At 43.2% G+C, this 11,993-nt stretch overlaps 1 protein-coding gene and 1 long non-coding RNA gene across 2 annotated transcripts in view; both read right to left on the bottom strand.

Moving 5' to 3' along the window:
• Positions 1 to 821: 821 nt before the first annotated feature.
• Positions 822 to 11,993, bottom strand: part of LOC118376135 (leucine-rich repeat-containing G-protein coupled receptor 6) — a gene marked incomplete at its 5' end in the record, with an annotated part of 55,838 nt that continues 44,666 nt past the window's right edge. The window contains 3 exons of the mRNA XM_052484154.1: positions 822 to 921; positions 978 to 1,592; positions 2,083 to 3,285. Of these exons, the coding sequence (XP_052340114.1) occupies positions 2,084 to 3,285 (1,202 nt within the window). The remainder of the gene's footprint in view (positions 922 to 977; positions 1,593 to 2,082; positions 3,286 to 11,993) is intronic.
• LOC127913040 (uncharacterized) lies at positions 4,911 to 9,049 on the bottom strand. The gene is made up of 3 exons (XR_008084427.1): positions 7,650 to 9,049; positions 6,905 to 7,120; positions 4,911 to 5,580 (listed from the first exon to the last, which is right to left on the bottom strand). It is a non-coding gene; the product is annotated as an uncharacterized LOC127913040 (long non-coding RNA).

Below are 11,993 nucleotides of genomic sequence, written 5' to 3'. Positions count from 1 at the left end.
TCTGGTCACCATGCTAGTAGTTGTAGGTTTTATACAGTACCCAAGACCAGTCTGGTCACCCTGCTAGTAGTTGTAGTTTTATACAGTACCCAAGACCAGTCTGGTCACCCTGCTAGTAGTTGTAGTTTTATACAGTACCCAAGACCAGTCTGGTCACCCTGCTAGTAGTTGTAGTTTTATACAGTACCCAAGACCAGTCTGGTCACCCTGCTTAGTTGTAGTTTTATACAGTACCCAAGACCAGTCTGGTCACCATGCTAGTAGTTGTAGGTTTTATACAGTACCCAAGACCAGTCTGGTCACCCTGCTGTAGTTGTAGTTTTATACAGTAGACCAGTCTGGTCACCCTGCTAGTTTGTAGTTTTATACAGTACCCAAGACCAGTCTGGTCACCATGCTAGTAGTTGTAGGTTTTATACAGTACCCAAGACCAGTCTGGTCACCCTGCTAGTAGTTGTAGTTTTATACAGTACCCAAGACCAGTCTGGTCACCATGCTAGTAGTTGTTGGTTTTATACAGTACCCAAGACCAGTCTGGTCACCCTGCTAGTAGTTGTAGTTTTATACAGTACTCAAGACCAGTCTGGTCACCATGCTAGTAGTTGTAGGTTTTATACAGTACCCAAGACCAGTCTGGTCACCATGCTAGTAGTTGTAGTTTTATACAGTACCCAAGACCAGTCTGGTCACCCTGCTAGTAGTTGTAGGTTTATACAGTACCCAAGACCAGTCTGGTCACCCTGCTAGTAGTTGTAGTTTTATACAGTACCCAAGACCAGTCTGGTCACCCTGCTAGTAGTTGTAGTTTTATACTACCCAAGACCAGTCTGGTCACCCTGCTAGTAGTTGTAGTTTTATACAGTACCCAAGACCAGTCTGGTCACCCTGCTAGTAGTTGTAGTTTTATACAGTACCCAAGACCTACAACTACTAGCAGGGTGACCAGACTGTTGTAGGTTTTATACAGTACCCAAGACCAGTCTGGTCACCCTGCTAGTAGTTGTAGGTTTTATACAGTACCCAAGACCAGTCTGGTCACCCTGCTAGTAGTTGTAGTTTTATACAGTACCCAAGACCAGTCTGGTCACCCTGCTAGTAGTTGTAGGTTTTATACAGTACCCAAGACCAGTCTGGTCACCCTGCTAGTAGTTGTAGGTTTATACAGTACCCAAGACCAGTCTGGTCACCCTGCTAGTAGTTGTAGTTTTATACAGTACCCAAGACCAGTCTGGTCACCCTGCTAGTAGTTGTAGTTTTATACAGTACCCAAGACCAGTCTGGTCACCCTGCTAGTAGTTGTAGTTTTATACAGTACCCAAGACCAGTCTGGTCACCCTGCTAGTAGTTGTAGTTTTATACAGTACCCAAGACCAGTCTGTGAGTTCATTTGATCTTTGGAAAAAGAGCTACTGTGAAAAGACCTTAAACAGGTTGGATTGAATTGAGGCCTTAGTGATATACTTAGTAGTAGACTCTTCAATACTGTTGTAGGATGTCTCTGTGTGGAGGGATGCTGACACTAATGATGATGCTTTCTCCAGGACTGATGCACTTTCAAAAGCCCCCTGCTGCCGGTCTTCTGTAATGGTCCCCTTATGAGTGAGGGATGGATGGAGAGAGAGGGAGAAGGGAGGAGAGAGAGGGAGGGAGGAAAGAGAGGGAAGGAGAGAGGAGGGAAGGAGAGAGGAGGGAAGGAGAGAGAGAGAGAGAGGGAAGGAGAGAGGAGGGAGGGAAGGAGAAGGAGGGAGGGAAGGAGAGGGAGGGAAGGAGAGAGAGGGATGGAAGGAGAGAGGGATGGAAGGAGAGAGGAGGGATTGAAGGAGAGAGGAGGGATGGAAGGTGAGAGGAGGGATTGAAGGAGAGAGGAGGGAGGGAAGGAGAGAGAGGGAGGGAAGGAGAGAGAGGGAGGGAAGGAGAGAGGAGGGATAGAAGGAGAGGGGAGGGAGGGAAGGAGAGAGGAGGGAGGGAAGGAGAGAGGAGGGAGGCAGTAGGGAATGTGTTGGTTTATAATGTCTCGTAGGGTCCCAGCCAGCAGTGCTTGACAACTGAGATTGTGTCCCATTGTAGTTTAGTGATTCATACCTTACCACTCTGCCTCCCTCTCGCTCTCCATATCTCTTTCCCTCTCTCTTTCACTCTCCATCTCTCTTTCTCTCAGGCTGGGGGAAGGTGTCTGACACGGGATCAGAGGAACCGAGGAGGAGGAGGAGGAAGAAGAGCAGTGGGATAATCTGATTGGATCCATCCGGGGTTGGAGGGCGGGGCTTCCAACGTAGAGGGCGTCAGCCTCGGCGAGTGACACCTGCGTCGACAAATCAGAACACAAGCTCTTCTCTGTGTCCACAGAGACCAGCGAGTCTTCAAGCGTGCGGTCCCGGTATAACTGGGGGCGTGCCTTGGGATGTGGCCAGAACAAGAAGTGGGTGTGGTCTCGGGTGAATAGGAGGAAGAGGAGTGGGTTGAGGCAGGAGGGGAGGGGTTGTAGAAGGAGCAGGACAGACTTCAGCACCTCCTCCCCCAGAGAAAGCAGCCCCAGCAGGGAGCAGAGAGACAGGAAGGCCACTGGGATGTAGAGGAGACCGTTGATGAAGATCAACCAGGTGATTTGTTTAATCATGCTACAGTCCCACAGCCCCTCGCACTCTCCTCTCAGCAGCTCCCAGTACAGACGGATGTAGGAGACTGTCACTATCAGCAGACACAGTGTATTCATCATGATCAGAGAGAGAGGGAAGCCTAGAGAGGAGGGTGGATGGGAGGAGGGGGGATGCAAGGGGGAGGGCAGGCAGAGAGGGGTGGAACCGTACTCCCCCACATTGACCAGAGGGAGGGATGCCAGGGTGAGAGAGAGGGTGAGGCAGAAGAACGCGCACGTACGGACGCTCCCGTGTGAGGGCGCCTTTCCGTAGGCCCGTGCGCACGTCACGCTCATGCCACACTGCACGGCCGCCAGGGTCAACAGCAGCACGCTCGCCTCGGACGCAAACACCCACACCCACCCCGTCACCTGGCAACCGGGACCCGACTCCCAGCGGGCACCGTGGCGTCCAAATTCTCCCAGCGTGAGGGCGTCCACGAGGGCGAGCGTGCATGTGCATACGCCGGTGAGGAGGTTGGCGGCGGCCATGCAGGCGGTGGTGAACCGCAGCGGGGAGAGATAGCCCGCCGAACCGAAGAGCGACAGCAGCAACAGAGAGTTCCCAAGTAGAGACACGATGGAGACGCACCACAGACCCACACGGACCAACCAGCTGCCTAGCAGGGAGTCACATGGCCGGAACGGACCTAGGCGGGCGAGACAGACATATGTTTAACAATATACAGTGCATTAGGAAAGTATTCAGACCTCTTGACTCTTTCCACATTAGGTTACAGTCTTATTCTAATTATTATTATTATTATTCACATTACGTTACAGTCTTATTCTAATTATTATTATTATTCACATTTGGTTACAGTCTTATTCTAAAAAAATGTCAATAGTTTTTCCCCCTCATCAATCTACATACAATGCCCCATAATGACATCACAATACCCCATAATGACATCACAATACCCCATAATGACACCACAATGGCCCATATTGACATCACAATACCACATAACGACATCACAATACCCTATAATGACACCACAATGCCCCATAATGACATCACAATACCCCATAACGACATCACAATACCCCATAACGACATCACAATACCCCATAACGACATCACAATACCCCATAACGACATCACAATATCCCATAATGACATCACAATACCCCATAACGACATCACAATACCCCATAACGACATCACAATACCCCATAATGACATCACAATACCCTATAACGACATCACAATACCCCATAATGACATCACAATACCCCATAATGACATCACAATACCCCATAATGACATCACAATACCCCATAATGACATCACAATACCCTATATAACGACATCACAATACCCTATAACGACATCACAATACCCCATAATGACATCACAATACCCTATATAACGACATCACAATACCCCATAATGACATCACAATACCCCATAATGACATCACAATACCCCATAATGACATCACAATACCCCATAATGACATCACAATACCCTATATAACGACATCACAATACCCTATAACGACATCACAATACCCTATAACGACATCACAATACCCCATAACGACATCACAATACCCCATAACGACATCACAATACCCCATAACGACATCACAATACCCCATAACGACATCACAATACCCCATAACGACATCACAATATCCCATAACGACATCACAATACCCCATAACGACATCACAATACCCCATAACGACATCACAATACCCCATAATGACATCACAATACCCTATAACGACATCACAATACCCCATAATGACATCACAATACCCTATATAACGACATCACAATACCCCATAATGACATCACAATACCCTATAACGACATCACAATACCCCATAATGACATCACAAGACCCCATAATGACATCACAAGAACACATAACGACATCACAAGACCCCATAATGACATCACAATACCCTATATAACGACATCACAATACCCTATAATGACATCACAATACCCTATATAACGACATCACAATACCCTATATAACGACATCACAATACCCCATAATGACATCACAATACCCTATAACGACATCACAATACCCCATAATGACATCACAATACCCCATAATGACATCACAAGACCCTATATAACGACATCACAATACCCCATAATGACATCACAATACCCTATAACGACATCACAATACCCCATAATGACATCACAATACCCCATAATGACATCACAATACCCCATAACGACATCACAATACCCTATATAACGACATCACAATACCCTATAACGACATCACAATACCCTATAACGACATCACAATACCCTATAACGACATCACAATACCCTATAACGACATCACAATACCCCATAACGACATCACAATACCCCATAACGACATCACAATACCCCATAACGACATCACAATACCCCATAACGACATCACAATACCCCATAACGACATCACAATACCCCATAACGACATCACAATACCCCATAATGACATCACAATACCCTATAACGACATCACAATACCCCATAATGACATCACAATACCCTATATAACGACATCACAATACCCCATAATGACATCACAATACCCTATAACGACATCACAATACCCCATAATGACATCACAAGACCCCATAATGACATCACAAGAACACATAACGACATCACAAGACCCCATAATGACATCACAATACCCTATATAACGACATCACAATACCCTATAATGACATCACAATACCCTATATAACGACATCACAATACCCTATATAACGACATCACAATACCCCATAATGACATCACAATACCCTATAACGACATCACAATACCCCATAATGACATCACAATACCCCATAATGACATCACAAGACCCTATATAACGACATCACAATACCCCATAATGACATCACAATACCCTATAACGACATCACAATACCCCATAATGACATCACAATACCCCATAATGACATCACAAGACCCTATATAACCATCACAATACCCCATAATGACATCACAATACCCTATAACGACATCACAATACCCCATAATGACATCACAATACCCTATATAACGACATCACAATACCCCATAATGACATCACAATACCCTATATAACGACATCACAATACCCCATAATGACATCACAATACCCTATAACAACATCACAATACCCCATAATGACATCACAATACCCTATATAACGACATCACAATACCCCATAATGACATCACAATACCCCATAATGACATCACAATACCCTATATAACGACATCACAATACCCCATAATGACATCACAATACCCTATAACGACATCACAATACCCCATAATGACATCACAATACCCTATATAACGACATCACAATACCCCATAATGACATCACAAGACCCCATAATGACATCACAATACCCCATAATGACATCACAATACCCCATAACGACATCACAAGACCCCATAATGACATCACAATACCACATAACGACATCACAATACCCCATGATGACATCACAATACCCTATATAACGACATCACAATACCCTATAATGACATCACAATAACCTATAACGACATCACAATACCCCATAATGACATCACAATACCCTATATAACGACATCACAATACCCTATAATGATATCACAATACCCTATATAACGACGTCACAATACCCCATAATGACATCACAATACCCCATAATGACATCACAATACCCCATAATGACATCACAATACCCTATATAACGACATCACAATACCCTATAACGACATCACAATACCCCATAATGACATCACAATACCCTATATAACGACATCACAATACCCCATAATGACATCACAATACCCCATAATGACATCACAATACCCCATAATGACATCACAATACCCCATAATGACATCACAATACCCTATATAACCATCACAATACCCTATAACGACATCACAATACCCCATAATGACATCACAATACCCTATAACGACATCACAATACCCTATAACGACATCACAATACCCCATAACGACATCACAATACCCCATAACGACATCACAATACCCCATAACGACATCACAATATCCCATAACGACATCACAATACCCCATAACGACATCACAATACCCCATAACAACATCACAATACCCCATAATGACATCACAATACCCTATAACGACATCACAATACCCCATAATGACATCACAATACCCTATATAACGACATCACAATACCCCATAATGACATCACAATACCCTATAACGACATCACAATACCCCATAATGACATCACAAGACCCCATAATGACATCACAAGAACACATAACGACATCACAAGACCCCATAATGACATCACAATACCCTATATAACGACATCACAATACCCTATAATGACATCACAATACCCTATATAACGACATCACAATACCCTATATAACGACATCACAATACCCCATAATGACATCACAATACCCTATAACGACATCACAATACCCCATAATGACATCACAATACCCCATAATGACATCACAAGACCCTATATAACGACATCACAATACCCTATAACGACATCACAATACCCTATAACGACATCACAATACCCTATAACGACATCACAATACCCTATAACGACATCACAATACCCTATAACGACATCACAATACCCTATAACGACATCACAATACCCTATAACGACATCACAATACCCTATAACGACATCACAATACCCTATAACGACATCACAATACCCTATAACGACATCACAATACCCTATAACGACATCACAATACCCTATAACGACATCACAATACCCTATAACGACATCACAATACCCCATAACGACATCACAATACCCCATAACGACATCACAATACCCCATAACGACATCACAATACCCCATAATGACATCACAATACCCTATAACGACATCACAATACCCCATAATGACATCACAATACCCTATATAACGACATCACAATACCCCATAATGACATCACAATACCCTATAACGACATCACAATACCCCATAATGACATCACAAGACCCCATAATGACATCACAAGAACACATAACGACATCACAAGACCCCATAATGACATCACAATACCCTATATAACGACATCACAATACCCTATAATGACATCACAATACCCTATATAACGACATCACAATACCCTATATAACGACATCACAATACCCCATAATGACATCACAATACCCTATAACGACATCACAATACCCCATAATGACATCACAATACCCCATAATGACATCACAAGACCCTATATAACGACATCACAATACCCCATAATGACATCACAATACCCTATAACGACATCACAATACCCCATAATGACATCACAATACCCCATAATGACATCACAAGACCCTATATAACGACATCACAATACCCCATAATGACATCACAATACCCTATAACGACATCACAATACCCCATAATGACATCACAATACCCTATATAACGACATCACAATACCCCATAATGACATCACAATACCCTATATAACGACATCACAATACCCCATAATGACATCACAATACCCTATAACAACATCACAATACCCCATAATGACATCACAATACCCTATATAACGACATCACAATACCCCATAATGACATCACAATACCCCATAATGACATCACAATACCCTATATAACGACATCACAATACCCCATAATGACATCACAATACCCTATAACGACATCACAATACCCCATAATGACATCACAATACCCTATATAACGACATCACAATACCCCATAATGACATCACAATACCCCATAATGACATCACAAGACCCCATAATGACATCACAATACCCCATAATGACATCACAATACCCCATAACGACATCACAAGACCCCATAATGACATCACAATACCACATAACGACATCACAATACCCCATGATGACATCACAATACCCTATATAACGACATCACAATACCCTATAATGACATCACAATACCCTATAACGACATCACAATACCCCATAATGACATCACAATACCCTATATAACGACATCACAATACCCTATAATGATATCACAATACCCTATATAACGACGTCACAATACCCCATAATGACATCACAATACCCTATAACGACATCACAATACCCCATAATGACATCACAATACCCCATAATGACATCACAATACCCCATAATGACATCACAATACCCTATATAACGACATCACAATAACCCATAATGACATCACAATACCCTATAACGACATCACAATACCCCATAATGACATCACAATACCCTATAACGACATCACAATACCCCATAATGACATCACAAGACCCCATAATGACATCACAATACCCCATAATGACATCACAAGACCCCATAATGACATCACAATACCCCATAATGACATCACAATACCCCATAATGACATCACAATACCCTATATAACGACATCACAATACCCCATAATGACATCACAATACCCTATAACGACATCACAATACCCCATAATGACATCACAATACCCTATAACGACATCACAAGACCACATAATGACATCACAAGACCACATAATGACATCACAAGACCACATAATGACAAAACCAAAACAGGTTTTTAGAAATGATATTTAGTCTCCGGTTGGCTGATGGAAATGATATGTATTTCAAATAAAGAACTAAAATGTCACATTTCCATAAGTATTCAGACTCTTTACTCAGTATTTTGTTGAAGCACCTTTATCAGTGATTACCTCCAGTCTTCTAGGGTCTGCAAGGATATAAAGATAAATACACAACGCAGAGGACTACATGTCAATACAGTCCCAACAATCAATGGAAAAGGGAATTAATGAGCAATGGATCAGAGACATGGGAGGAATTTGTCTTCTGAAATAGGTTACTTGTTATTTGGCCATTGGCCCAGTTTTATTGCAAGGAATTCTAATTGGTCAACCACAGGCTAGGGCTGGGTTATAAAACTAGATCCTGTCACTTTGTTCTGTGGAGAGAATAACTGGAGAGAGAATTACTGGAGTGAATCACTGGAGAGAATTACTAGAGTGAATCACTGGAGAGAGAATCACAGGAGAGAGAATAACTGGAGAGAGAATCCCTGGAGAGAGAAATCCCTGGAGAGAGAATCACAGGAGAGAATCCCTGGAGAGAGAATCACAGGAGAGAATCCCTGGAGAGAGAATCACAGGAGAGAATCCCTGGAGAGAGAATCACAGGAGAGAGAATCACTGAGGAGAGAATCACTGAGGACAGGGGAGCATGAACATCTACCATCTACCTCCATATGATTTGTTCTCTTTGAATGAACCTATTTTCCTCCCCCTGATTTGCTTTGGGGTCTGTGTTATTAAAGAACAACATCAACTGCTAACAGGTATGATGCTACAAGCTTGGTACACCTGTATTTGGGAAATTTCTCCCATTCTTCTCTGCAGATCCTCTCAAGCTCTGTCAGGTTGGATGGGGAGCGTTGCTGCACTGAAGGAAATTCAGAAACGTGTCCTGAAGCCACTCCGGCATTGTCTTGGCTGTGTGCTTAGAGTCATTGTGCTGTTGGAAGATGAACCTTCACCCCAGTCTGAGTTCCTGAGGACTCTGGAGCAGATTTTCATCAAGGATTTCTCTGTGCTTTGCTCCATTCATCTTTCCCTTGATCCTGACTAGTCTCCCAGTCCCTGCCACTGAAAAACATCCCCACAGCATGATGCTGCCACCACCATGCTTCACCGTAGGGATGGTGCAAGGTTTCCTCCAGACATGATGCTGCCACCACCATGCTTCACCGTAGGGATGGTGCAAGGTTTCCTCCAGACATGATGCTGCCACCACCATGCTTCACCGTAGGGATGGTGCAAGGTTTCCTCCAGACATGATGCTGCCACCACCATGCTTCACCGTAGGGATGGTGCCAGGTTTCCTCCAGATGTGACGCTTGGCATTCAGGCCAAAGGGTTCGATCTTGGTTTCATCAGACCAGAGAATCTTGATTCTCATGGTCTGAGTCTTTTAGGTGCCTTATGGCAAACTCCAAGAGGGCTGTCATGTGCCTTTTACTGAGGAGTGGCTTCCATCTGGCCACTCTACCCTAAAGGCCTGATTGGTGGAGTGCTGCAGAGATGGAAGGTTCTGCCATCTCCACAGAGGAACTCTGAAGCTCTGTCAGAGTGACCATCAGGTTCATGGTCATTACCCTGACCAAGGCCCTTCTCCCCTGATTGCTCATTTTGGCCGGGCGGCCAGCTCCAGGGAGAGTCTTGGTGGTTCCAAACTTCTCCCATTTAAGAACGACGGAGGCCACTGTGTTCTTGGGGACCTTCAATGCTGCAGAAATGTTTTGGTACCCTTCCCCAGATCTGTGCCTTGACACAATCCTGTCTCGACCGCATGGATTCATTTTTGCTCTGAAATGCACTGTCAACTGTGGGACCTTATATAGACAGGTGTGCCTTTCCAAATCATGTCCAATCAATTGAATTTACCCCAGGTGGACTCCAATCAAGTTGTAGAAACATCTCAAGGATGATCAATGGAAACAGGATGCACCTGAGCTCAATGTCCAGTCTCATACCAGAGGGTCTGAATACTTATATAAATTAGGTATTTCAGTTTTAGAATTTTAATACATTTGCAAACATTTCTAAAAACCTGTTTTCCCTTTGTCATTATGGGGTATTGTGATGTCATTATGGGGTATTGTGATGTCATTATGGGGTATTGTGATGTCATTATGGGGTATTGTGATGTCATTAAGGGGTATTACGTGTAGATTGTTGAGGGAAATGTTTTATTTATTCAATTTTAGAATAAGGCTGTAACGTAACAAAATATGGAAAAAGTCAAGGGGTCTGAAACATTTCTAAATGCACTGTATTTAACAATACACTCATTCAAGACTGGAACCACATCCATCCCAAGTGATTGTATAAGCAAGGCATGTGAGGTTAACGTCCGTGTGATTTCATCTGTGATGGTGAGATAACCAGGAGTATTAAACAGAGGTGTGTGTACCTGGTACAGGTGTATTAAAGAGTAGTGTGTGTATCTGGTACAGGTGTATTAAAGAGTAGTGTGTGTACCTGGTACAGGTGTATTAAACAGTGGTGTGTGTACCTGGTACAGGTGTATTAAACAGTGGTGTGTGTACCTGGTACAGGTGTATTAGGTGTGTGTACCTGGTACAGGTGTATTAAACAGTGGTGTGTGTACCTGGTACAGGTGTATTAAACAGTGGTGTGTGTACCTGGTACAGGTGTATTAAACAGTGGTGTGGTATCTGGTACAGGTGTATTAAACAGTAGTGTGTGTACCTGGTACAGGTGTATTAAACAGTGTGTGTGTACCTGGTACAGGTGTATTAAAGAGTAGTGTGTGTATCTGGTACAGGTGTATTAAAGAG

Source organism: Oncorhynchus keta, chromosome 28, assembly GCF_023373465.1.
Source record: "Oncorhynchus keta strain PuntledgeMale-10-30-2019 chromosome 28, Oket_V2, whole genome shotgun sequence".
NCBI classification, from domain to species: domain Eukaryota; kingdom Metazoa; phylum Chordata; class Actinopteri; order Salmoniformes; family Salmonidae; genus Oncorhynchus; species Oncorhynchus keta.
This window is presented reverse-complemented; position numbering and strand designations above follow the sequence as displayed.